This window comes from Aythya ferina (genome assembly GCF_964211825.1).
Source record: "Aythya ferina genome assembly, chromosome: 2".
NCBI classification, from domain to species: Eukaryota; Metazoa; Chordata; class Aves; order Anseriformes; family Anatidae; genus Aythya; species Aythya ferina.
The window spans coordinates 97,894,134-97,921,730 of record NC_140297.1 but is presented as its reverse complement, the minus strand read 5'-3'; the positions used below and the strand labels follow the sequence as shown (position 1 = coordinate 97,921,730).

Genomic DNA, 27,597 nt, shown 5'->3' with positions numbered 1-27,597 from the left:
GACATCTGGGTCACGAGTGCACGTCGCTTTATAATGCAGCTGAATATTATGAAGACTTAAAACATGGACAGCATAAAATATAACTGCCAATTATGAGGATATAAATGAAAATTTTAAATACCAGAGCCTCTTAACTATGCAAATTTGAGTTCCCTTCTACTATTTGTCAAGGCTGTGGGATGGCACAGAATTTTTTCCGAGTGTTGATGTTCATCCTAGGGGTAGAACAACGCAGCATTTCAGGTTTAGCAGAGCATTTTTAGAGGCTAGGGTTCACAGACTGGCCCACGGTTTGCTGACTTCTGCAAACAAATCCAACAAATCCCTTACATCTCTGTGTAGAGGGCTCTGCAGTGCCTCCTGCCTTGGCCAGTGACTGCCACTCTCAAGGCAGGGGGAGCAGAAGAGATTTCCTTGCTCGCCTTCTCTGCTGTCTCCACCCTGCTCAAGCTTGCCACCAGCTGAGGGAGGTGTCAGGCAGTTGTGAAGACGGCTTTGACCTTGCAGCCTGCAGTTTCCTCCTCCAGCTGGTGATCATTCACCCCCATATCTCACCCCCGTATCTGTTCCTAGCAATCAGGGCAGCTCGTAGATAATGACACAGGCTCAGCATGTGCTGCAGCATCACCGGTGAAGCAATCTCAAGAGGGTTGTGTTGGTGAAGGGATGTTGTCTTCCTAATCTGCTCCTGCTATTTTTTTTATTTGAAAATAAAATAAAAACAATCATTTTATTCCTTTTTTTTTTTTTTTTTTTTAAGTAAAACCTCAAATTTTTGAAAGGTATTGTAAAGAAGAAAAAAAAAAAAAAAAAAAAAAAAAAGGAAGTATTAGGAAGTATTGACCTCAGATGTTTTTCTGTGATGAAGAAAAGAAGGAAGTAGGAAGCACATAACTGACTTATTACTTGGAGAGATGCAGCACTTCTGAATTAAAAAAATAAATAAAAAATAATCAGAGTAACATCTCCACACCCAGCAGTTGAAATGATAGTTAATATTTGTCAGATTAGCGTGAGGTGTTTAGATGTACTATGAAGGTATCAGTGATACAGTCTGTAGCGTGCTTGCACAGATGAAATAAGGCGTATGAACATCAAACTCTTTTCACAGAAATAAATAAACCATCATCATGATTCCTGCTTACCCTGAAGAATCCTATGCTGCATCTTACCCAGATCTTGTACAGATAGTTTTAGCAGTGCAGAGAAACTTTTCATACTCATAAAATATAGTTAAACTCCTGTGTCACTTGCCTATTTTAACTTTACATGCAATAACTTAGTAAAACTTTAACGAGTAATCAGCTGTATGAATTAACCCCGTGGGTGATGCCTGTTGTGCCAGCATAATTATTTGTCAGCAGATTTTTTTTTTTTTCCACAGCATACTCTTATCAGGACATAACCCCGATTACTAAACTAAATCGGTATGTGAAACCATATGGTGTTTTTGAGCTGCATGGTTACTGTGGAGGCTACGCAGCTCCTGACCCTAAACAGAATCTTTTTAAGAAAAAAAAAAAGAAGCAGTGTCCCTGTTCCTTATAAGGCAGGGGCAGGCTTCCCCAGCGCTGTGAGAGGGGCGGTAACGGGTTATTTCAGCGGAGCTCCTCCAGCAGAAGTCGCAGCGGAGTGGAGAAGTTGCATTGAAATTACAAGCCCTTCATCGCCAGCGCCGAGCTGAGAAACTCCATCAAGAGAGGAGACATCAGGTGAAACAAGCAAACAAAAAAAGCACAACTTGATCATGGGAAAATCAGGTGAGCAAATGCTTCCGCGCAGTTGGCTGCATGTTCTTACGATAGCATGGCTCGGGTTTGTGCTCCGAAAGCCTTCCCGAAACGTTAGTGGCTTTTCTCTCAGCAGGCTGCTTTCATTTGTGCATCTTGCAGGCTGGGAGGAGCATTCTCTATGACACAGTGAAACGGGACCGTTACACTAGAGAAGCAAGGGGAAAAAAAAAAAAGAAAAAGCACCCCCCAAAACCTGCAAAATGTAGAGGTTGTATTGTAAGCCTGATAGCATTAATACTGCTTTGTGTATAGCTGCCTGACAACACTTCCTGTGCTGCAGACAGTCTGCAGACTTGCTGGCTTGGAGAGAGAAGCTTTTTTATTGCCCTTTCTTTCAGGAGGATTTAGATTTAAGCTCTGGTTACACTTTAACCAAGTACAGGCTGGCTGGGCTCAAAAGTTCTTCCCCAGCTGTGCGGATTTTTGTGAAGCCTCTTATTTCTGCCAGCTGTTGGTTGCATTATCGCCCGCTCATCTCTGTCTGTGGGCCTGGGTCCTATGTTCTGTGTTGGAGAAAATCCCCCTGAAGCTGCCTTACAAGCTGGAGACCTTAAAAAGAGAGAGCTCACGCCCCAGGGCTTGGTCCGCCCTCGTCCCGTTAGAGCTGCAAGCAGTTCCCCTTGAACAGAGACGTGCCTAGAGCCTGGAAATCTGTGCTTAATTTTTAAACCGCTACAAAAATGGATAGTTTAGTCTTGTTCTTGTGGTCAGGATGTTATTTCTGCAACTAATCAGAGCCCAGTGGCATGTTATCTACCTGTCTTTTCCATAAAAGAGCACATGTGGGACATGCTGGGTAAAATCCAGTTTAAAAAAATCTCAATAAATTCACTTAAAATCACAGGGAAACTTGAGGAAAATCCGTGTGTGGGTAACACTCTGATGGGCCCCAGCATAAGTGTGTCGAGGTTTCTTTCTTTTTCCTTTTTAAAGGTCAGCAGCCATATGAAGTCCGAGCCATCTGAAAGCGTGGCTGTTGCAGGGCTTGCTCTTACTGCCCGGCATGCGGCGGCAGTCCGACAGCCAGCCCAGGCTTAGCACCATGGCCTGCAGTCTGTGTGTTTTCAAGTGGGTTAGGATTAGTAAAATTACCTTAAAACTGTTAAAATAACTGTAGTCGCTCGAAAGTGTCACGTTCAAAAGTTCCTTGCTAGTGGCATGAAAGGCACAAGTGCCAGATAAGCCTAGCATCCCCGTGCTATGTTAGCAAAGTTGGTTGGGCAAAGGCAGTAGAGACTTGATGTGCCCCTCACAATCCCAAACAGTTTAAAATCTCTTAATTTTAATGCCTAGCTTCTGCAAATTGCTAATACAGTTGTAAGGCAATTGCTATCTTTAGCTATTAGCCCTGCACACCAGCTCTTTGTTTCAAAATTAGGAGCAAAGGCACACCAGCAATTCCTTTCATGGAGGCTTTTGTTTCCTTCTCCAAGAAGTTACACAAATAGAGCTTGAGATCTAAGCACATCTTAAACTTTTTTTTTTTTCTCACTCGTGTCATGCTTTTCAAATTAATGGCAAGCTGGGTCCAGGTAGCTGCCTTTGAACTGTGTGAGGTATTTTTTGGATGGACCACAATCAGAGCTCCTGTCCTGACAATTGGTTCATTGACTAAATCTGCCCTTTTCACTGCCCTGAAGTCTCTAAATTCCTGTCTGAGACTGTTCAGTGTTGTTTGCCATTGAACGGGTGAGAGCAGCTATTTGGAAGAGTACAGCTTCCTCTGTGTTTTGGGTAAAACATCGCATGGTCCAGCCGTGGTACTACTGAGGGCACACAGCAGGCTTAGGAGATGTGGGCAGGTTTCTCTGTACTGGGATGTGTGGAAATGTAACAGGTTGGGACCGGTCTGACCTCTTGGTGACACCCAAAGAGTGCACGCTCCTCTCCTGGATCAGAAAGACTACAGCAGAGATTACCTGCAGGCATAAATTTAGTGAATAATTCATGAATTAGAGCACCCCTAATTCACATAAACTGGGGGCTCTCTATTTTAGAATAAATGTCTTCAGAGCGGTTTCTTTACCTCTGTATCTCTGGTGAATTTATCCTGAGGTCTAAGTGTCCCTGAGCAGATAAATCCCGCTGCTTATAACCTCAGTTCCTTGCAGGAACTTTGATAAAAGCTCCCCAATAATGTGTTGCTACTAGCCGTTAGGTTACTCTTGAAGGGGTGCTCTTTGCAAGTATTACAGCCAGCTCGCAGATGCAGCAGTGTTTTTGCTTCGCTTATTATGACTGAGCCCTGGAAGACATCAGTATCTCTGACTCAGCTTCCTTGGAAGCTGCAGGCTGCTAAAACCAAGTGCACGCTGGAACTCCCCCATCAGACTCAGAAAAATGCCTCCCATGGAGACAACTTTTGCAAACACTGAGGCAAAACACGGGGACCCCCCTCTGTCCTCCCACTGGTCTTCTCTCTTTTACGCAGCATCTGGGCTAGCAGGTGGCGCAGGCTCCCCTCCCGTGAGATCTCAGCCCCCTCCCAAAATATATTGGCGAGTGTTTTCAGCAGGAAATGAGCCGATAGTGAGCTGGCTGCTCTTTTTTTGTTGGCATGCTGCTATGAGCCTTGTCACGGCACAGCTCTGACCCCCCTGCAGCTGTGCGTGGAGGCCGGGGTCCCGGAGCAGCCATCGCCCCAGAGGGGTTATCCACAGCAGCAGCTGCCAGCCCTCTTCAGGAAGGCAGCTGGCGGCCAGAGCCACTCCTCCGCACTGGGATGGCTGGGGAGGTGGCAGAGAGAGGCTGTGGAAAGTCTCATTTCTTCCATTTCCCCTCCGGGAAAGGGATCTCGCCCCCCTTTGCCCTCTAAACGCCAAGCAGAGGTGATGGGGAGGGAATCAAGTGCTCTTTGACTCCTGGCCGCAGGGTGCAGGGCACGCAGACAAAGAGAAGAATGGGCTCAGTAAATATTGGGCATCTTTTTTACAGTGTTTGGTTTCCTTATTTTCTTTCCTTCCCCCCCTCCTGCCACTGCAAATGTGGGTGGGTCTCCAGAGAGGTGGCTGGGAGTTACCCACTGTGCTGCGCGTTGAGTCAGTGAAAAAATAAGCAAGGGCCACGAAGGGGTTCCAATAACAAGAAGAGAGATATGAATCAAACCCAGTGCAGTTTTTCCTCCTTGCCTTTAGGCTTCCCGAGAAGCATGTGCTGGTTTTTAGCTTTGAAGATGCATCTTTGGAGCAGGGGGGAAAAAAAAAGGATGTTCAGTTGATCTTGCACTCAGCGTCTCGAGAGGAGACAGCTGTGGCAGCTCTTAACCAAGTTCAAGTATCCTAGAGAAATGACCTGTTTGCTTTCTGAGAAACGTGATACTCACAGACTGACAAAATGACAATGCATTTTGTGTTGGCTGGCTTTGGAGGACCTGTGGTGATACAGGAAACGAATGCCTAAACTGCAAGTAACCAGCCCTGCATGTTGGGTAACGCTGGGGCATCTGCAGAACTTGTGATTAATGCAAGTTACTGGCAGTTTCTTTTTACATCAGAGCTGAATTGGAGGAGTAGTAGGAAAAGGGCCCTTCAAAAATCAAGCTGGTTCAATTTAAAAAGCCACGCTTCTCCAGTTTTTGTGTGTAGATGATGCTAATTACTCAGTTCAAGTTTGGTGAATGGGAAGCGGAGGAAGATCTGCCAGGAAGGCATCAGGCTTCAGCAAATAATATTCAGGGCTTAATTTTTATAATCATAGTTTAGGCAGAGGAGAAGGCCAACAACTGGCCAGAGGAGCAGCAGCCATCTCTTGTAAGAGTAGTTACTCCTGTTTGCTGCTAGATTAGTCGCCTTTGCTCCTGGTGTTCAAGGCAGATAAGCACCAAAACAAGCATGAAGTGGCTCACAAGGAATGAGACAGAATGGGATGGTCTGTATTAACAAAGACGCCTACTGAGGTTTCCCATGCCATGCTGTTACACATCAAAAAGCATCAACCCTCCTTTCTGCATCCCTCAAGAGATCATTCTAAAAAATAATTAAGCATGAAGAAAACTTTTACTGCTCAAAATCATTGAAAACATTCAACAAAGACCTCTTTTTTTTTTTTTTTTTTTTTTTTTTTTAAACAGTACAACAGTTAATTTCTATCTTGTTTGAATGTGAATTTGCCTTGGTTGCTGCCCTGTACAGGAACCAAAAGTAAGAGAAAATGAATCTCTTGATGGTAACTGCTGAGTCGTTCATTGCCTATCTCCACAGGCCGGCAGAGTATTTCAGATAGCTGTTTTGGTAAAGGCCATTCTGTTCTCCAAAAGATTAGCTGAAGCATATCAATGTTGTGTTTTTACAGGCAGATATAAGCAAGTTCTGGCCAGTCTTTGAAGGTCTAGATAGAAACTGTGTCTGAGTCAGGCTGCGTGGCCCTGTGAGGAGGAGGAGGCAAGGCCAAGCCTGTGGCTAACAATTCTCACTCAGAACCGGCACCTGTGCAAGCAGCTATGAGCCTGTAAGAGATGGCAATGGGCGTGGGTGTTTTGGAGGAAGACAACATGGGCCTAGTTAAGGCCATCAGAATTATGTCCAATTAGATTTAAGAATATAAGGCCTTATTAATGAGAAGTTCGCAGCCTTTTTAAAGGGTTAGCAGTTTACTCACTAACTGTCTATCCAGGGTTGTGCATGTGTGTCATGATTACAACATTAGTGGTCCTCCATAGCAGAGTAGTGGTAAAAATAATGTTTTCTGATTATCTCTCGTGCAAATCCAACTCTGGCTTCTCTAGATTTGATGAGCAGTCACTTCCAGCCTTAGGCATGATGACCACTCCATGACAGCAACTACTTGGTTGTTGAAAGGTTTGCTGGTCTCGTTATTTGGAGAGGAGAGGGACCCCAAGCAAAGCATTTCTCCTCCCATGCCACTCTCCCCCACAAAAAAAATGGAAGAGAGCTTTGTTTTGTCGGTGTTCAAGACTGATTAGTTTTTCCTTTTTTTTTTTTATCTCAGAAGGCTCCACTGCTTCTCTGTGCTGTGCAGTTTCCCATTTACCAGGTGTTCCTTTTTAATCAGCGGAGTCAATTGCCTAACAGTTTATAAAAGGCCTTTAAGTGAGGAAGTAATCAACACTGTCTATTATGGCAAGAATAGGATTTGCAATCAAAGAGTGACATGACTAATGCCATTGAAACATTATTACACTGGTGGTTTCATATTCTCAGGCAATATGCCTCAAATTGGGAATGGGGGAGAGGGGGAACAATGTGTTGCATCACATGGCACAGGTAATGCAAGGTTATTAAGCTGCCAGTTTGCTGTAGAGGAAACCTGGATAATGAAATGAGTGGGGAGTGGGTCCGGAGAATCTTCTCCCTGAAGCGGGATCCCCTGAACTGAGGGGAAAGCTATTTTGAGCAGACTGATTAAACACAAGAAAGTTCCAGGAAACTACTCTCATTCAAACTTGTGTCTAATTATAAACCCCAATTCCTTGCAAGCCCTTAAGCAATATTTTCTCTGCTAACTTGAAATAGGGTAATTCAGGTTGGAAGGGAAATTGGCTACAAATAACTATGGTATTCCCCATGAAGGCCCACTGTATGGGATGGAGGTGTTGCCTCTATTCTATTCTTGGTTCAAAGGTGTAAAAGAAGACAAAGAAACCCCACCCAGGATGTAATGGTTTTTTGAATATGGTATCATTTTGTCTTTCCTTCCCTTCAAAATGTATATATGATTTCATTTCCTCTATGTGTTTCCAAGCAATCAGCCAGTTTTGTTAGAGTATGGGGGAGTTTCTCGCAGAAGGAGGTCAGGTCTTGTGACTGGAAGTGATGCATGAATTAGTGTGTCAGATCCATGCTCCCAAGTGATGTATTTAGGAATAGTTTTAAGAACCAGTCTGTGAAAACACTCTTATCCCAGACAGGGAGCAAGAAGGTGCAGTCAAATACATGGAGTAAGAAACATGAAACATTTGGTCTTTGTGGCTTTGCAGAGGTGAACCAGCATAAAACCACCACGGAGCATTTGTGTCCTCAAATCAAAGCACAGAGTCAAAATGGTGACAGAGGTGCAACTGTCTTCATTTAACCTTTCTCATGTTAATTACATAGCCATCATTTCTCCATTGAGAAGCAGTATGCTTGTTGTGCGAAAGACTCAGCTGTGGCTAGTTTCTAGAGAATCATTTCATGTGAGGACGAAGATGGCTAATAAGAAATATACCAGGTCTCTTAGGTCTAGGTGAGAAGGTGGTCATTGGCTTAGTTGGCTTTTACTGAAGAATTTTGTTTGTTTCCAATCTGTTAATATACTTTGAGAAGTTTGTCAAAATAGAGTTATCCTTAGTTATCTGGGTGGGTAAAAAAGGAATTCTTCATATAAATGTTTTAGTTCCTAAAGCTTCAAAGAAATTTTCTCACAAAGCTGTTGGGCATATTAAAAACTGTATTTGCTACACCATCTTTCCACGTTCCATTTCTTCTGTCGGAGTAGAGCAGTTTCTCCCTGTTAATGTTCCTCCTTGTGCTCTGGGCAGGAAGGAGTGTCGAAATAATGTGCAGTATCCTGGGTAATATGAGTCATATCACCAAAGTTGTTGGGATCAGTTTCTTTGCATTTACCTCTTCCCAAAAGAGTGGGTTCTTTGAAACGTGTTTTGCATCTGCCTTCGGAAATGTGGTTCCAGCTGTTACATGACTTTCCTTCTGTTTAGTTATTTCGGGGCAAAACTGAAAGGTGAGGTCACTATCTTCGTTTACCTGCAGTGCACACACAGAGTGAAAAGTTGAGGTCTGTCTCGTGGCTTAAAGATGAATTGAGACACACATTTTGGTACGCTTCTGGGGAGGATTCTACAGAAGGTCCATTTCTTGTCGACTCTGTTATGTGTTAATTATCTGAAGGCAAAAAGAAAAACTTAGTATTTACATAAAGTACAAGATTGCCAGTGAAGATTAACCCATAAACAATAGGGCAGAGAGCATTGAGAAGACAATGGATACTCCTAGAAATGAAAACTGTGCTCTTTCTTGAATCACAGTGTTGGATACTTAGCCATTAAAAACCTGTGTCTTTTTTACTACTCGAGTGTATGCTTGGTATAATGCTGTGGGTCCTGAGTTGTGACATAAGGGCTACCCACAGCATATCTGTTGTGTAGGTATTGGGTGGAGCAGTTTTGTGTTTGTACTTTGTGAAGTATTTTACTGTTAACTTTTCCCCACCTCATCTTGCAAGCCCAGTGGAGTAGGTGCAGCTGATGGCTGCAGAGGTGATATAGAGCAGCCAGGACCGCAGAGGATGTGTTCAGATGACTCGCTTCTGTTCTGGTGGCCAAACGACGGGGAGAGCAGAGCAGGAGAAGACAAGGTTAAGAGAAGAGGCAGGAAGGATTCAGGCATGAAGAGCACTTCACCTGAGAGAGGTTGAGGAGGTTGGCACTGCTTGGAGGAAGGAAAAGAATGGTGAAATATAATACTCAGGGAAATAAATCTGATGGGAAAAGTCAACCCAGATGACTCTGCATACTTTTTCAAACAAAGTTCATCAATGAACCTGAAAACACACCTTGCAGCCTTCTTGGACTATACTACAAGGTGGTCTATACTACATCTTAGCCTGTAAATTCGTTGTCATGTGCTGTCGTATCTTAGGCAATGCTCAAGCAGAATCTAAAACAGCAGTAAATGTTTGAATAATGAGAAACAAACAACTGTAGCTAATAGTTTTAATTGTTTTATCTGTTAAGCCCTGTAATGATTCATGTCCAAAACCCATTTCCTGGCAGTAGGAAATATTTTTTTTTTTTTTCTAGCAGCTTAAGCAGCCTATGTGAAGGGAAAAAAAATACATCTCCAGAGCTGCTTGGGAAGCTATTCACATTTGGGTGGGAGCCTGAAAACTCCCGTTAACTCTCACTTTTAATATCTGGCTTCTCAGTGTATGGAACATTGATTAAAATGGAAAAACTTAGCATGTCTCCCAGAACAAATCTGAAATGTATTTGGCAGTTGGGCGTCCCTCTCCACGCTTCAGAGAGCAGAGGAGAGGGAGGTGGTTAGCACATGAGCTTGAGTCACTGGAGATAAGTGTTTATATAGCAGCCACCTTTAGGGAAGGGAAAGAAAAGAAAGGAAAGGGAAGGGAAAGACCCCTAAGCACTGTAGAGTGGTGTCTGCCATGGCTGGAAGAAACTGTTTTTTCCATGTTTTGTTGCTCTTTGTAGATCAAAATATTAGCACAGAACTGGACTGTGCAATGTCTGTTAGTGGATGGACTGACAATTGAAAAAGACTGCATTTCAATTGATTTCAAGCTTTTTTTTTTTTTTTTTTTTTTTTCCTAGAGTTTGAATCTTTTATTGTAGTCAAAAACAAATCACTTGAATCCAAAATTCATACTTGCAGGTCAGAGTGTTTATCTGCTGTTTAACGCTGAGCAGATGAGAAATTAAGTCTAGGTGATAACAGCCACTAGCTCTAAGATTGTTTTGTGCAGAAAATAGGCAGCCTGGAGTATGTAATACAAATTCTAATGCTGTGCATTTCAAATTCTTTGATTTGTGGGCTACCCTAAAATGTCCCTGCTGGAAGCATGGACCCCTGCATCAGTGAAATCACCTGTAGGCCTGCTTTCCTCAGTAACTTGTGGTAGATGCATTAGGAAAAGGCCGTGATGCAGCAGATGAGAGGTTTATGATCCTGGCTCCATAGCATCAGTGAGCTGTGAGCAGTGCCAGTAAGGATGATGGAAGAGTTTTGTTAGCAAAGGGTGTGTGGGTGCTTACATGCTGAAGTGGGGGGCGCCGGTTTTATTTGAGGGTATGCAATTTGTGACACAAGAGTGAAGGCAGACCTAGGAGGAGGAATGTGGTGGGCAGACCTCATCTCCCTCAATAAGATTCCTATTGCTGAAGTCTCAGCTGTCTTATGCCAACAGGTTTTTTTACCAAAAAAAAATCTAGCCTGAAAACATCTTGATGGAGAATATATTAAGAGTATGCCCACAGCACAACTTTGGTCCAGAGAAATGAACAAACTCAACTCCATATTCTGTTCAAAAGTTAAAAGGTCCTGAGTGAAACAGTGATGGCTTTCTATGTGCATTTGGACGTTGAGATTACTTTAGGTCACAATATTATCTTAAAGCTGTTTTTAAAACTAGTGAAAACTCTGGCAACAGCTAAAAGCGTGAGTGTGGGTTGGGTAATTACCTTAGAAAAGCATTGCAAGAGCAGTATATGCACACTGACAGCTACACTGTGGGAGAATGCATCACTACAAACAGGAGAATAGTGTACATGCTAATAAAGGAGGGGATGAGTGATTGTAGCTGTTAAAATTGAGCAATGAGGGAAACTTGAGAAATCTAAGGTTAATAACAGGAACAGCTTTCTAGTCATGAGATCTATATGGGCTTTGAAAACATCTTACAAGGAAAGTGATGGGAGTCCTAATTAGGACTTATGATTATTCAGATACATAGAATATAGAATTTTAAAGCTGATACCTAATATGACAGAAATTAGGTCACAAATTGCATTAATACATGTAGAAACCTGCCTTACAGTAAAACTGGAGTAAATACTAAAATATGTCTCAGCCTGTTCAGAAGCTACAGCAGTACAGAGAAAGTGAAAAAAATTCTTCTCTAACTATCCTAATACCTTACTTCAGAGGTTCCAAATTCCTCTTGATGCAGGAAATTCCACCAGGTGACCAATTCCAGGGAAGATTATTAGATATTTTTTTTTTTCCTGAAACTTGAGAAAAAATCAGGAAGGCAAAAAAAAAAGAGAACATTGTCATCAAAGTGAATCGCATCTGGTTTGCCACTGTGAGTTAGCACTTTGTCCTCTGTCTACTGCTGCTGAAATTCCCAGGTTTACCAACAGTATGAAAATGAGTTTTTTTTTTTTTTTTTTTTTTTTTTAAAAAGCTTTGTAATAAATTCAGATATTTACCAAATACACTCTAGCACAGGGGATTAAAAAAGAAAAATCCTCCCCAGCAGTCATTTCCTTCGTTACCACCTGCTGTTTGTGACTATTATTCGTCTTGAGCCAAACACAGGTGCACCTGGAGTGTTCTGTGAATTTGTGCTATGTAGTGCCTACAAAGAATGCTGTGTGTTTCAAAGCTTTTGCATACTTCTACACATTTTAATATCTCCATTTTCTTTTGGGAGTGTCTTGACTGATACAAATTCTTGCATACACAGATAACAATTCACATATTTAGTGTATCTCCTCAGAGGACCTAATCCTTGCTTACTCTGATTTCTTTGCAGTGGCTATGCGGTGCATAGAGAGCTTGAAATGAGAGTCAGTCAAACTAACTTTAAATCACATTGCTGTTGAGGAAGGGAATAAGGATCATGGTGTTTTTTTTGTTTTGTTTTTCAACCTGTAGTGCATCTGTACCATCCCACTGGGAGTGTCTCTTAGAGTTCCTGGACAGAAGGCATTAATGTTTCATTTCATCCACCTCAGAGGTAATGAGGGTGGCATGCTCCTGTCTTTCAGCTCAGCCTTTTCCAGCATCTTAGTCTACAGGGTATGTTTTTCTGTCTTCACTGATGTCTGTATTTGACAGACCTTTCCAATTTTTTGATGTGATTTCAGCTTCCAAACAATTTGCTGAAGAGGTCTTGAAAGCACACAATGACTACAGGAAGAAACACGGAGTCCCCCCATTAAAACTCTGCAAGAAGTTAAACAGAGGAGCCCAACAGTGAGTTCAGTCCTTTATTTTCTTTAATGAGATTTCTGTCACTTGTATTGGTTAGGCTTGCCTATGCATACTGCAGAAATACTTGCCTTTTGATATGCTGATATTCAACGTAAGCTTACTGGGTGGGAAGTGAAGGACCCTGCTCTTTTTGTCTACCTACCCAAATCTTTTCTTCCTTTCTTTCTCTATCACATAACACCGGCTAGTCACACAGGCACTTCTTTGGCCACAAGTGTGTGAATCTTCCTTGCACCCTCTTCGAGACATGGGCTACATCTGTCTACACTCGTGTGTCTCCTTTGCAGGGGCTAGTTGCCTAAAACATGCTTCATCACCACTGTCTCTGTCAGATGATGCACTGTCATCTGCTAAAGAACCTCAGCTGCTGCTGAAATAGTGGAGAAAAGTCTTTCATGGTAAGACGTGATGACTGGCCCAAGATCAATGAAATCAAAGGGAAGTAATTTCAGATCAAATTGTCTGTCTTCCTTCCACGAAAGCAAAGTCAGTGTAACATTGTTCCCTAGTCTCTCAGGAGGGACACACCTTACCTCTTCTCCAGTGCTGAAGACTGTGCAAACTCCCTAATGTACAGTTAACATACATTGGATCCAACTTCCTACTGCCTGATTTAAGCCTTCCTTGCAGAAATTCTAGTCCACTACTGCTTTTCCTCTTTGCTGTAGATGTGAAAACCAGATTATTTCCTTTCCCCTTACAGCAACAATTTTCAAAGCAATTTTCATGGGATCACAGAATGGCTGAGGTTGGAAGGGACCTGGAGGTCACCTGATCATCTTCAATTTATTTTTCAGGCTGAGGAATAGATCTTCACAGTACAAAGGAAATAGTTGAAGGGTGAAATGATGACTAAACTATTCAGAATATAAATGTCTTCACATAATAGCTAAAGACTGGTCAGCTTGATCCCTGCAAATGTCATCTCCCATTATCATCTCTCATCTCCCATTAGGCTTTCTACCCTAACTCTGCAGAGTTCTCCATGCTGTCTGGCCAGGAACCAGAGAAGCTGTAGTGTTTCCAGAACCCAATTTATTGTCTCAGCATGGTGCCACACTCTGTTGTGCAGATGCTACAGTCCCCTCATGCCCAGACCAGAAATCCCTACCAGGTGATGTGCTGTACAGCGCACCATGTACATGGCTTGTTGATGTGCCCTCTGGCAGCAATCAAAATCTAATTCGGTCCTTTTTTTTTCCAGTTTTTGAGGCACCACGATAACCAGATGCAGTATTTCTGGAATGCCAGTGACGCATCTGCATACCTATGTAATCTGAGTTTTTCTTCCTGTTCTTCAGAGGTTTGTTTTGTTCCCGTTTTACGTGGTGCCTCCCAATGAGGAAGAGGTTTCACTGACTTGTCAGCCACACGTCTTGTCTCCTCAAACTTTTACCGATGGTTTGAACGAATCAATTTGTATGAATAGTTCAGATTATTTCTGCCAAACAGGCATTGCTCCGCATTTATCTCTAAGTGTGCTGTTGCCCTTCCTGGGTATTTTTAGGTCCTTCTGGAATTCCTCACAATCCTCTCCAGTCTCAGCTGACTTTCCTCACTGTGGCGAGCAACAGTGGGAAACCTTTGTTTGTTGGCTGCCTGTAACTTACTTATAAGTATCAAAAGCATGTTCAGAAACCGGTGTAACCATAATGTTTTGTTCTGAATAGCAGACATGGAATATCAAATCTCATATTTGTCAGGACAGATTGTGCATAATCTTAAATACAAGGAGGAGCCTCACCTTTTTCTTTTGGATATATCTTGTATCTTTGTTGGTAAGTATCTGGTCTATCTCTGGTTAATTTGCTCTGTTTCTCTGCTTGTGTTGAAAATGGCCTATTTTCTACTATTTTCAGTCCCAAGAATTGAGGCAGGCTAAATAAATTGACTATTGGATCCCCGTTTTAGGATGACTGAGTCACCCTCAGCAGGTGCCTGTTTATCTCTGACTGTAATGAAGCATAGGGTGATGATTTCAGACACAGATCTCGTGCTTCCAACTGCCTGATCTAGAGTGAATTAATCAGCCTTTCTCTCGAAACAACTTGGCTGCGGTCTGTGACATGATGTGTGGATTCCTTTGCTAGGTATGCGGAAGAGCTGGCCACCACGAGGGTCCTCAAACACAGCTCCGAGTCTGCTAATGGAAAATGCGGAGAAAACCTGGCATGGGCATCCTATGATCAACCAGGTAAAGTTTCTTCTCTGTCTGTCTCACAGACACTAGATAAATGGCCTGTTTCCTGTACTTTGTGCTCAGGGTATGAACGAGGTGGATGCCTTGGCTGGTTGCAAGGGCACCCCCACTTCCTCTGCTCTGAAAAAGCAGCCACCACAGCCCAGCCCATGCTGTATGGGGACAGGATGCTGGTGTGCAGTCACCTGTGTGTGCTGAGAGCAAGAAACACACACTGGCTCTGAAGGGGTAATGAACTCTGGTAGTGCCCTATGTCCCTTCAGAGGTAGGGCTTGGTGGCTAGGCTGCTCTGTTTGTCCCTGACATGATGTTACTTGGCGTGCTATTTCTCTGTCCCTGACAGGAGGCAGGGAAGCTGCCAGTGCCCCGTTCTTCACCTTTATCCTTAGTTTGCCCTTGCTTAAGGAAGGGCTGACCACAAGCCAGCTGTGGTGAGGAAGATGGAAATGTGGCAGTTGTGTACGGCACATCAGTTCCTGTTCGTGGGGGCAAAAAGGCGAGGGGAAGCCAAAGAGGGAGAGGCAAGTGTATCGGGCAGCAGCATCTGGTCTCTTCTGCTCTGTCAGTAAACAGGCTCTAAACCTTTTTCCCTGCCTTTGTTTCTGAAGACAAAGCACTGCATGCATTTTCTCATAAACATAACACACAATTGACAGCTTTCAGTTTGGGTGCCCTAGGAGCTGAGTTTTGGCCATGCTGGCAGCCCGTGGTGAACCCTTAGAGCTACGTTCAGCAGGCTCTTCCCTCTTTCCTCCTCCAGTGTGCAGGGTTAATGCCTCTGCCTGCTGAGACAGCAGGTGGTGTGTATTAAAAGTCACCACTTGCCTTCTTTATTCCCATCCGCCCCTGGAATTCCCAGCACAGTCTAGAGGAGATTGAAGCTCATTTCTGCAGACTGTAGGTCCCATTTTAAGGGCCTGGCAATTTTAGGAACTGAGTTTCAGACCCAGGTCCCTGGGCCTAAAAGTTCCAAAAAAAGGAACTGCTAGGTTCCTTTTCAAGTGCCAGCTCTAGTCCCTGGTGTATACGTTTTTATATTAAAAAAGAAAAGCAGGGTGGAAAAATACAATTGGACCTACTAACATTTGGCATTCTGTCCATTGCAAGAGTCTGAGGCAAGACTTCAGAATAGCATGGGAAAACACAGATGTATGGCAAAATTTGCAGTGCCGATGACTCACTGGCTGAGCTTACTTCTTCCTTCTTGTTGGCGTTAATGGCCTGTGCTCCTTCCCCCAAGGTTAAAGAAACAGGATTCTCTTTCAGAGAGCTGGAAACAAAACACACAAATCCTTCCACAAATTTATAATGCCAGTCCTTTTCTGGATCACATTTGTTTTCTTCTATGCACTGTTTCCATGCATAACTTGCCAATTTTGAGCAATTTTAGTGCTATTTGTTATCCATGGGGTTGAGTGCCTTGCTAAGAAAATGAAGCTACATCCTCTTTTGTTCTGTTCTACATTTCCTATGTAGCAGGATCATTCAGAGTGTCAGAATGAGAAAACTAGTTCTTCAAAGAAAGTTGTTCCCCTAGCTGGGCTTAGTCTTCATCTCTGTGGAGCTGGTTCATTCTTCCTCTTTTTCTCATATAGTTCCCTTTGGATAGTTAATTTGTAGCCTGCTCAATGAGGCTGAAATTTGTATTAGGCATCTATTCAAGGGCTTAACAAAGGGAGTCTGTGTCTTCCAGTTTCCTTCCCAGATAAAGCAAAACTCAATAAACCTCCAGCATACTGTGTATTGTCTGTAAGAAAGTGATCTTATTGTTTATTTTGACTCTTAAGGAGTTCCGTAATAATGCCAGGAGATGTATATCCTGTTTCGGAGAAAAAGCTTTACATTATAAGGGCACTCTAGCCTGACCCTCTCCTGGCACAAGAATCTCTGACATTGCATTCAGGATTTTGGAGTTACATAGCCTAAAGCTGTAGCTGGAAATATGTTTATCCCTGTAATCCAAGAAATAGTTGACAGCTGTTTCCTCCCTCCAAGTCCTGCAGGAACTGCTCCGTGGCAGGCTTCTCTTTGTCTGCGTTTGAGTAAGTGAGCTGTCATCTGCCACTGATGTGGGAGACCACGGCCTGCCTTGGCAGCAGTGGTGTGTCAGGCTTCTTAGGATGCCTCGCGCCATTGCTCACGTACCGGCAGGCTGAAGGCAGGCGCTGAGTGATTAAATCCTGGCTGGGATGAACGGTGTCGTGAAGAGTGTGGTGTGCTGCCCCTGAAAACACTACGGCTGATGGGGGAGTTTATAAGAGAAATTAACAGGTTTGGTTAATTAACAGGTTATCATGCAGTGATGTGAGGAACCCAGGTTTGGGAAAAAACTGGTCTAGTGTGCAGGTACCTTCTGCACCAGCCCTGAAGGCACGTGCTCAGAAAAATTTCTGACTCAAAGCATACCTTGAGGCACCTGTGGCTCCCTATTGCTCTCCAACACCATGCTTATGCAGTACTGCCAAAAGAAGGACCTTCATGGGGAAAGCTGGGAGTAGAGAATTACTCCCTAAAACTATCTAGTTTTATCTAGTATTAGATATCTAGTTATCTAGATATCTAGTTAGATATCTAAATATCTAGTTTTATCTAGTATCTAGACTCCCATCTAGATAGATATTTTATTTCTGAGAGAAACTTAAACCCGCCTCTCCTGCTTTCCACTCAGACTGGTGGAAGGGAGATTGTGGTAACGAAACCTAGAAAAATGATAAAAGAAAGATATGAGGTTTGGGGTACCTGGTTTTTAAAGAGATCTTGAATATGGCCTATATTCTGTAATTTTATTAGGATGTTTTTAACAATTTACTCTGAGTTGTCTTGGAGATTTAAGGCTTATTTGGTATAACAAGAGACAGTAAGGCTGGCCTCAGAGCAATTAAATATTAATGAAGCTGAATACAGTTGCTGGACTGCCACAGCCTTGTGCCCTGAGTCCAACCAGCAGCAAAGATGAGTGTGTTCCCAGGTGTGCACACAGACACATACACAGCTTGCACATATGTGTGCAGGTGGCCACACAGACCCACGCAGATAGGTGCAGTCAGATTCACTTGGAGAACAAACAGAATGGCCATGCTGCTCGCCCTTAGCTTGAGTAAATGCTAGATACACACAGCTATGCTTATTCTGTACCTAGTATTGATCAGAACTATACTTGGCTATTAAGGATCTTTGCACCAAAGTTTGTATGATGTAGCTGTGCCCAGAGAGTAGTGCTACCGACAAAACTGATCACAGCAAGACAGCCTGTTCTGAAATGAGCAGCTGGTAAGTCTATCTGAGCAGGTCATCAGTCAGCTATCGTTAGGAGAAGGGTGGAGCTGAAGCACGTTTCCATTGAAAAAGTGTTGAAACTGTAAATGTGGTTAACAGCGATGCAAACAGGAAGGGTATTTAAAGAGAGAGCGATACACTCACTGGTTCTGCAAGTGGAGCTACGGAAGAGAAGCTGCAGCACTGACTGTAGGACAGATCTGGATGATTTTGATAGAATTAAACTTCTGTCACTTCTGCTATAATCTGCAATGATGGGTGCGAGTATGATTTCTTTTCTGTGTTTTTTTTTCCTTCTTGAAATACATTTCAAACACTCATCAGCCCATGTTTTGGGGGGTGAGGGAGAGGGAGTTGTTTTCAGTGAAACATTCAAATGCAAGGTCAATCAATGGGCACTGAATATAACTGCATCATGTATCTTGTGATGGAAATGGAAATACTGGGGTCAAATCTCCCAAAACAGCATGTCTGAGGATGCAAGTTGTTATCCAAGGAGCTAGGCTGAGCGCTCTGCTCCCCTGTGTTCTCTTTCTGTTCATTTTCCCCACTGGGCTCATGACAGTTTTCCCATAGTGACCTGTGTATCAGCTGTTATTTTCAATGGTGGTTTATTGCTTACTGCTTCCCGGAGAACAGAAAGTCAGAATAAAAGTACATTTAATCACTAGGTACCTGCCTGTCTTCTCATATGGTAGGAACTTTCACATAGGAACCCCCCATCTCCTGCAACATCTGACAGATACAGTTCATCCCCTTTACTTCTGAGCCACGTCTTCAGCTTGATTTCAGGGCAGAGTCTTTCACACATTTCCTAGTCCTTTGGTGACCCTCCCTCTTGCTGGGAACAAGTCAGTCTTTAATTTCTCACAGCCGCTGATGCAATGACTCTTCAATTCAAGGATGACAGCAATACTGTGCAATGATAACCCGATCCTTCACATTTAAGCAGAGCATAGCTATTAGCTTCTAGACTTTCACTGTCTGCCTGCAATAAGTTAACTTAACTGCTAAGGCTGGGACTTAACACATCATAACTTGTCTTGCATAACTGTGCTCGTTGTCTTGCATGTGCAGGACTGGGGCATTCTTGCCTGATGTCACTGCCATCTTCCTTGAATTAAGGCATTACCAGATTTTCACATTATGATATTCTTTACATTAAAACAAACAAGCAAACAGACAAAAAATAAAATAAATGAAGAGGTACTACATCAGAACTTCCATGTGTCTTGCAACCTTTCCATTATGCTGAGTATTAGTTCTTGTTGCATAGAGCCTAGATAAGCTTCTTAGAGCTGCAGTAGAGAGAGTGAGGTTGACTTTCTTGTGATCTCCTATTTTTGCTGTGTACTAATGGATGGAGTGAAGTGTTGATAGCAGTGGAAATGCAGTACTACATCTGTAAAAATTCATTTATATAGTGTAGTTATTTAAGCACTTGTACATACAAAGTACATATGCTTTATAGGCTGATATGTCTGCTGTCACACTCTGTGCATCTGCTTCACCCAGCTTGCCACAAACACATCTGAATTCTTCATAGGTGCGAGGTCTGGTGTGAGACAGGATGATTGTTTTTTACCCTGTGTGTTTTTTATTTTTCCCTTGAATTGCACATTAATTGGTCTTTGCAAGTTTTTAAGCCTTCATTTTAGCTTTAGTGTGAGTAACAGATGAACAGGTATTTTATTTGCATTAGAGACTTCAGCCATAAAACAGGTCTACAGGATTTGTTGTTTGTTGCAAGGAGAACAGGGAAAGTAGGAACCTGTTATTATTTCCAAAATATTTCCTTTGGGAATCAAGAGAGGTTTTGCTAAATTTTTATGCAGAAAATGTAAATAGACTTAGTAAGAGAGCACCATTCCTAATGAGCTGCGTGGTGTATGGGTAAGTTCTTAGTATTTCCACAAACCTTTCAGAGATGGCAGTTCATTCAATATTTTCTTTTCTGTGACAGCCCTGACAGCCAGATTGCCAGGTTAACGATGCCATCAGTTTAGCAGATTGCACTCATAAGCATCTGAAGTCTAAAGAGGTTAACATCTCAATGCCTGACTCCTAGAACAGTGCAAACATAAGACTTTTTGCTGCAAAATAGCAGAACATGAGTCATTGTGGTTCTGCAGCCAGGAGTCCACCAGGGACCAGCATTTTTCATGGCAGTAGTCTTAACATCTTTGGCAGTTATGAGATGGACTGGCTTTATGTCATACTTCCTGGAATGCTAAGCAGAAATTTCATTATTGATGTAGCTCAAGGAAAAACCTGTCCCTTCTTACCCCCTCCATGTTTGACACAAGAATTTCCTAAGAAGCAGTAATGGAAAAGAAGTCATGTCTGACCTTTGAGTGCACAGCATCTGCAACTCTGCTCTGAGCTTCTGCCCTCTGTGCTGTCAGTTTGACCAGATTCATTGTGGATTATCAGAATCTGCTCTTGTCTATGGGATTCCATAATGTTTCAGCACAAAACAAGGGAGGATTGTTTCTTCAGCAAACGTCACAGTTAGAGACCTATAGGCATTTAGTGCTATGCCACTAACCATAGTTGTGATCCCTAAATAACTGTGGTCAGTGAATGCCTCTGAGGAGATGTGCCAGTGCTGCATGTAAGGATTTCCATGCAGTGCCAGCTCCTAGACACGTATATTTAATGTGCCTGACTGTAGGACCCTGGGTTAGAGCACCTCAAAGTAGAAATCCCCCATGGCTCAAGTGCTGAGTAAACCCCATTAAGAATAAATGCGTTTAGAAATTTGAGGTGTTAAATGCTGATGAAAGCACAAAACTAAGGGATGTCAGGAGGGTCATTTTTCTTTGGTTTGCTTGGAGCTCTTCAAACACCTGGCTCCACAGGTCAGAGGCTTCCCTCTTTTGCTCAGAAAACCTGGCAAGGCTCACTGAATTCTTTTCAAATGTGTCCCAAGAGAGAGTATCTGCTGAAAAGGTATGCAGAAACCTAGTGATAGGAGTGCCCATCCAAGATGGGGGAGATGAGTGCTCTTTCACTACCTTCCAGGCTTAAAGTTACAGACAGTCATGGGCAGGAAAACAAAACAAAACAAAAAAAACACTCAATGTGTTAAACTGCTAGACAGTTTTGTTAAGGGCTAAATGGATTTCTTAACCCTCCTGATCCAAATGCTACACCACGCTGGTCTCTGTTGTCCGTAGGTTTTTCTAACTTCAACCCTGCAAAGTTTTAACTGCAGGCAACAACAGGCATGTGGCCCTGTTGACTGAGCTGCTGGAGGTAGTAAAGCGCTCTTCATTCTTTTCACTTCCTTCTTCCTTCCATGAGGATGATCAGAGGGCTGGAGCACCTTTCCTGTGAAGACAGGCTGAGGGAGTTGGGGTTGTTCAGCCTGGAGAAGAGAAGGCTTCAGGAAGACCTTACAGCGGCCTGCCAGTACCTAAAGGGGGTCTACAGGAAAACTGGGGATGGACTCTTTATCACAGAGTGTAGGGATAGGACAAGGAGTTATGGCTTTAAAGTAAAAAAAAAAAAGTGCAGATTTATATCATCTACAAGGAAGAAATTCTTTAATATGAGGATGCTGAGGCTGTGGAACACGTTGCCCAGGGCAGCTGTGGATGCCCCATCCCTGGAGGTGCTCAAGGCCAGGCTGGATGGGGCTTTGAGCAACTTGGTCTGGTGAAAGGTGTCCCTGCCCATGGCAGGGGGTTGGAACTGGGTGGGCTTTAGGGTCCCTTCCAGCCCAAACCATTCTGTGATTCATCAGCTCCATCCTACCTGAGGAGAACGCACTACAGAGATCTCCCTGGAGTGGGATGAGCTCTTCCTGCAGATTGCTTGAGCTTTGAGCCTGACTGTGCTGGCCACATATTTCCTAGCACTTCAGTGAAGAAACTGCTGGACTGTGTTTGTATCAAGAAGCTGAGAAAAACTCAAGTAACTGGTGGCAGGAGATAGTTCACAAAAACTTTGGAATAATTAGTAACCGTATAGCAACAGCTGGTGCAAAACAATAAATACTTGGTAAGTAACATGTGCCACCATGTTACCTACTTCTCAGAAACTTTTCTTCAGTAAAAGACTGTTTCATCATGTTTCCAGAAGTTGTGCCTTCAGTTGCACAGTTCTCATCAGCTATTAACAGAAGATCTTTCTGGTCATGCTGTAAGTGAGCTACTTTCTTGTGTTTATGTGACCTGTCATGATTCCATGTTTCTTTTGTGTTTCAGGGAAGGATGTGGCTGACAGATGGTACAGTGAAATAAAAAATTACAGCTTTCAAAACCCAGGTTTTTCTTCAGGGACAGGTAAGTTCAGATTGAGCTCTTTCTCTTCAAAAGCAAAACTTTTATTTTAAGAAATTGACTGCTCTGCTTCTCTTGATATTTTTCAAAAATCTACCTTATTCTTAGGAGAAAAAAAAAAAGAGAGAAAATAATATTAGAATTTCTCCAAATTTTTATGTTAGAAGCTGACAGAAGGGTAAACAAAAACTTGTGAGAAATAAGGAAGTAAGCAAAATCTTTTTTTTTTTTTTTTTTTTTTTTTAACATATTATATTTTTCTGCCAACTTCAAAGTTCTTAAAAGGCAACTTATATTTAAGGTAAATTAATTTGTAAATGCCACTGAATTGGAATCATGTAGATGTCTTATTAAATGTACTGTGCTGTTGTTTACATTGACACGTGTCTTCTACTGAGCGGCATCACTGCAATCACAGAGATTACTTCAGCTATAATTTGGAGATCAGCCACAGGTCACTGACTGCATATTGACAATACAGTGTGGCATGAACATAGGAACATCATTCCTTGAATTAAGCAAGAGATATGCCCAAGCTCATCTGAGATTAAGAAAAATCTGTGTTTTCTCCAATGGTACTCATCCGTGCATAGGGGGAATGACTGATAACACAACTTGGGGGTGGCTATTAGACCTAGGCACAAGAAGCCACAAAAAACCAGTACTAATTTCAACAGTTGCACATGCAGGCAGGATGAGGGAAGATGAGGTGGTAGAACTGCTGTTCATACTGCAGGAAGTAGAGACCATGATGTCTTGGTGGAGTTTTATGTCAGATACTCATCAAACTACGTCTTTCGTGATTCTCTTACTAGTTGGGAATAGGATATGGAACTGGAATAGTAGAACGAACCAGATGAAAGTAGGCTTTTTCAAGACAAAATGCTAGATGTAGAGGTTTTTTGTTTTTTCACACCTTCATTTTTCTTTCCTGTTAGAGAAAAAAACAGGTTTGTCTCTTTCTCCCAACCAACAACCCCTCCACATGTTTAAAGGGCTAGTTTAAATTTAGCACCTAAAATGTCTGCATATATTTCTCTCTTTCTTCAGGCCACTTCACAGCAATGGTTTGGAAGAACACAAAAAAGATGGGAGTCGGAAAAGCATCTGCTAGTGATGGTTCTACATTTGTGGTAGCTAGGTACGATCCAGCTGGAAATGTAGTAAATCCAGGCTACTATGAAGAAAATGTCCTTCCTCCAAGAAAATAACTTTTTTTTTTTTTTAAAAAAAAAAGGTAGTGTTACTGTTTAGCGACAAATGAACCTAAGTTTGGACTTGACAGTGTTTGAAATGAAGTACAATTCAATGACATTTCCTGTTGGATACTGCTGTTCGCTTCTCGTTACAGAGGAAGCAATTACATGTTGCTTGAGTCAATCTACACATTAGGTCCCTGTTGTTTCTGAGGGGGCTGCAGTTTATCTGAGGATGAAGTGTATGCAGTATTTCTGAAGGGTAACAGTTTATAAGTTTTTATTTTTTTTTCTTTTTTATTTTTTTTAATATTTTGCATGAACTCTGTGTCAGCATGTGAGTAAGCACATGTTGGATGTCTTTTTCTTAACAAGCAAGTTTGTAGCTTTGTGTAAACTGAAGATACCAGCTTGTAATTATATCATGTATTTCAAGTTTTCTAGTATTCGTTAATAACTATAAATTCTTTGCTTTCTCTCTGTACCTCCTGCAACTGTGGGGTTGGCTCTCTACAGATGAGATAGAACATGTGCAAAGCCTCCCATATGAAAAGTACTTGTATAAAATGTAGGGCAATTCAGACCTGTATGTTTTCATTAAAAGGATCTCAGAGAACACTAACATATTGCTGGCAAAATTGTATCCATCAAGCAAGCTATAACTAATGCATGACCAGAAAGCTACTAGAAATGTTTAAATCCTAGCTTTATGTTTTTAGGTGCTAATACTTAAAATTTATTTCAGATGAAGTGTATTTCAAGTTTAACCCCATCCTACAGTTTACAGTATGTACATTATCTTATAATCAAATTGTTTACTTCCCTTACAGAAAAGCAAGGTAGTGCCTTTTTTCTTAAATGTATAAAATAAGTTTCTTTTGGAGAGCATCTTGGATTTTATTTCTCAGTAACTTATTTTTATTTCCTAGGGAATACCTTCTGCAGGTATCATACAACGCAGACAATAACATTCCCAGATCATAATTAAGAAACATTTGCTCTTAGTTGTTATCATTCAATAACAGCAGAAATGTGTCACAGGCTGGATAGATGTCTTGGGGAAAAAAAAAATAAATTAATTTCTTTAAAAGAAAACGAACAAAAATTCTATGGACGCTTTTTTCTTTTTTTTTTTTTTTTCTCCTTAAAAAATGTGGACTGGACACTTTGGCCAGATTCATATACTCTAATTTGGGGTTTTATTTTTTATGTAAATGTTTCTTTCTGACTTCTGCTGAGATTCTGTATGCCAGAATTTGGTTCATGAAGAGTGCCATTGCAGAAATACTTTTTGTTTACACAGTTGTAATAAACTGCACTGTTACGGCTTGATTATATGTCACTGTGATGCTGTATATTATAAACTTTTTGCTGTAACCAAGAATTTAACACATACAATGAACATCTGAAAATTAAATATTTTTGAATATGAACTACTAAAGTCTTTGCAGTTACCTGAATCTTTGTTAGATGATCTTTGGATTTTATTTCCAGGACATTAACATATGACTTTTAGTTATGTAAGGATATGCAAATAAACCAGTAAGTAGTCTAGTGCAGGAAAGAAAGAAGAGAGACCTTCTAAGAAATGATAAATCATAAAGCAGATCAAAAATGACTATCACCTCTTTATAGAAATTTTGCACTGACTTGAATCCAAAGGTGAAGAGTCATACATCTTTCTCTGTTGAAATCCCGCTTTGTATTTTGTTCAGTTTCTGCCACTCCCTCTCTCATTTGCCATGTTCTCAGTAAAGAACATTCACTTTGCTTCCATACACAAGTGTCTATTTAAGTAAATGTGGTCTTGGGGCCTCCCCATCTTCAGCCTTCACTTGAGAAATGTTAAATAAATTAATGGTATAAAAGTGCCCTATTTTTTGTAATAACATTGCTGCTATTGACTTTATAATTACTTGAATAGTTGATGTATGTATCTAGTTCAGTGAATCAGGTCAGCTTTTTTCTCTGCTGCCACACAGTAGATTTTTAATGTCAGAACTGGTAATGTGGGTAAAGAGAGAACAAAACAAAATCAACTTAGTCATTATCTATATTTAGAATGACAGCAGCAAGTGTGCTTTCAGAGCTTTTTAGAAAGACCATGGTGTCAGTGATAATCTGACATGTAAGTAACACAAGCCACTCAAATAAGCATGAGTATAGTAATAAAAATAAATAAATAAATAGAATCAGAAACATCCACAAAAAAAAAAAAAAAAAAAAAAAAACAACAATGAACTGTCAATTTAGTTCTTTGTGAAGCCAGTTTATAATGTTGATGCCTTCTGTGAATGAACTGTCTGCTCAGTAAGCCACAGCATAGGTAGGAATCCAAATGCAAAGAAAAAGGTAATGTTGCTTATGTTGCTCATCCAAAAGCCATAGGATTTTGGAGAAAAGTACTCTGAAACCTGATTTACTAGCAATCTGTATGGAAAGACCCTATGTAGGTGAAGATGTGTAGCTCCACTCTCCACCACATCTTAGAGAGCTGTGGTGACTGGGAGGTGGCAAAGAAAGGTTATCTCCTGTCATGTAAGGACAGAACAAGATGTTCAAGCACACATAGAAGCCACCTTTACCCTAGGAATGAAGAGAAAGTCTGATCTGACAGCTCTGATACCAGTGGAAAATATCTGTCTTGAGAGGCCTGGAGAAGGTTTGTAAGTACGTTTTTGCAGAAGGAGGAGGAAGATTTCTACATTGTCTGACATTTCATTTCCAGATTTTTTGGTTTAAATAATAAAAAAGCACATAGGCAAGAAATGGGATTGGTCTTTAAAAAGTGCCAAAAGGGAAGCCTGCCTTACACATTTTAATTTGCCAACTTCACTCCTTCATCGTCCTAAAAACCAGGAAATCGCCCCTCCAAAAACTGGAAGATGACACTGAGAAGTGGTAGAAATATTGTTAGAAGACCAGGGAGCTGTTTTTACCTGAAGCTGACCAAGTTTGTTATGGTACAAAATAATTCTCCAGAACATCACTTCTGAAAGCATAGGTAACAAGGATGATGTGAGCCTCCTGCAGGAAGAGCAGGAAAAGGACTTGGAAATCGAGTTGCAAACTTCATGGCTGGACAAGCACTGCAAGAGCACTGCAGTACTGGTAGCAGGGGGGGCTCTGCAACAGCACCAGGACACAGGCAGAGGCAGTCAGTGAAGATTTGGGTCACGCATTTTTTTGTATTCCACCCTGAGAGGCCTTGCAGACCACTGGTACCCCCGTGCAGTTCTCTGAGATACAGTAATGAAGCCTTCCTTCCTTGTAACGTATGTTCCTGTTTGTTTGTTTGTTTGTTTGTTTATTTTTGTAAACTGACTTGGGCTCTGCAAGGATGTAACAGTTGTTTAGCCACCTGAAACAGGTAAAGTGATTTCATCTTGTAGCACATGAAGCCAAATTACCAGCTGAGCTTTCAAATCTCTTCCACAGTAGAGGTTGAAACCATGCATGCCAATTATATTTTGTGATTGCATTTTTATTGTTAGAATTGTCTAGAAGACTTTTAAGTCCAGAATCATTCATAGCTTTTCTGTTCAAATCCTGATTTGAACTGTAGGCATAATGTAATTATTTCATATTTAATGTATGTATGGGTTGGCCCATGTCTATATTTTGTGGGAAAAGCTGATTCAAAGATCAGCTGGGAACAAAAAGGTCTAGATAAAATCAGCCCACCCAAAGAAGAAAGAAAAAAACTTATCTCATGAACAAAAATAATAATAAACACATGAGCAAAAAAATGTGAGCACTTGGCTGAAGTCTTACAAACTCCACTTGGAAACACTTTCCTTCTTATGAGCTCAGCCACTCTACTTCTCTCTGGCTTTAGCTTTTCGAGTGGATTTGCTTCTAGCAAAGTGGTTAACTTGGTGGTGTGAACTATGGAGGAGTTGTGTCAGGCTGGTGGACTGCCGAACTGCAAGCCTTTGCACAGTGTTAGTGCCCTAAGAATGCTTTTTAGTTTTTGTGAATATCTCTTACTTTGTTAGCCTTTTATTTTTTTTTTCTTTTGTCTAATTCAGTATTTAAAGATGCTTTTCCAGTTGACTGGTTTTAATGCTAATTTGACCTGTCTTTTCAGCATCTGCTTTCAGCAGTCCTACAACATCCAAGCAGCTGATTGGAAAAATAAATAAATAAAACTCA

General features: G+C 41.7%; 1 protein-coding gene across 1 annotated transcript; it reads left to right on the top strand.

The window, feature by feature from the left end:
* The first annotated feature begins 1,409 nt into the window (after window positions 1-1,409).
* Window positions 1,410-24,875, top strand: GLIPR2 (GLI pathogenesis related 2). Its single transcript, XM_084507998.1, has 5 exons — window positions 1,410-1,760; window positions 12,358-12,466; window positions 14,575-14,678; window positions 22,172-22,249; window positions 23,297-24,875. The coding sequence occupies exons 1-5, from the start codon at window positions 1,748-1,750 to the stop codon at window positions 23,455-23,457; spliced, it is 465 nt and encodes a 154-aa protein (XP_084364124.1). The 5' UTR covers window positions 1,410-1,747; the 3' UTR covers window positions 23,458-24,875.
* The last annotated feature ends 2,722 nt before the right edge of the window (window positions 24,876-27,597 follow it).

Excerpts from the sequence above, each read along its gene's own strand:
- GLIPR2 (XM_084507998.1), top strand. Across the intron at positions 12,467-14,574 it reads TTAAACAGAGGAGCCCAACA|GTATGCGGAAGAGCTGGCCA; the intron begins GTGAGTTCAGTC and ends TTCCTTTGCTAG. Across the intron at positions 22,250-23,296 it reads AGGTTTTTCTTCAGGGACAG|GCCACTTCACAGCAATGGTT; the intron begins GTAAGTTCAGAT and ends CTCTTTCTTCAG.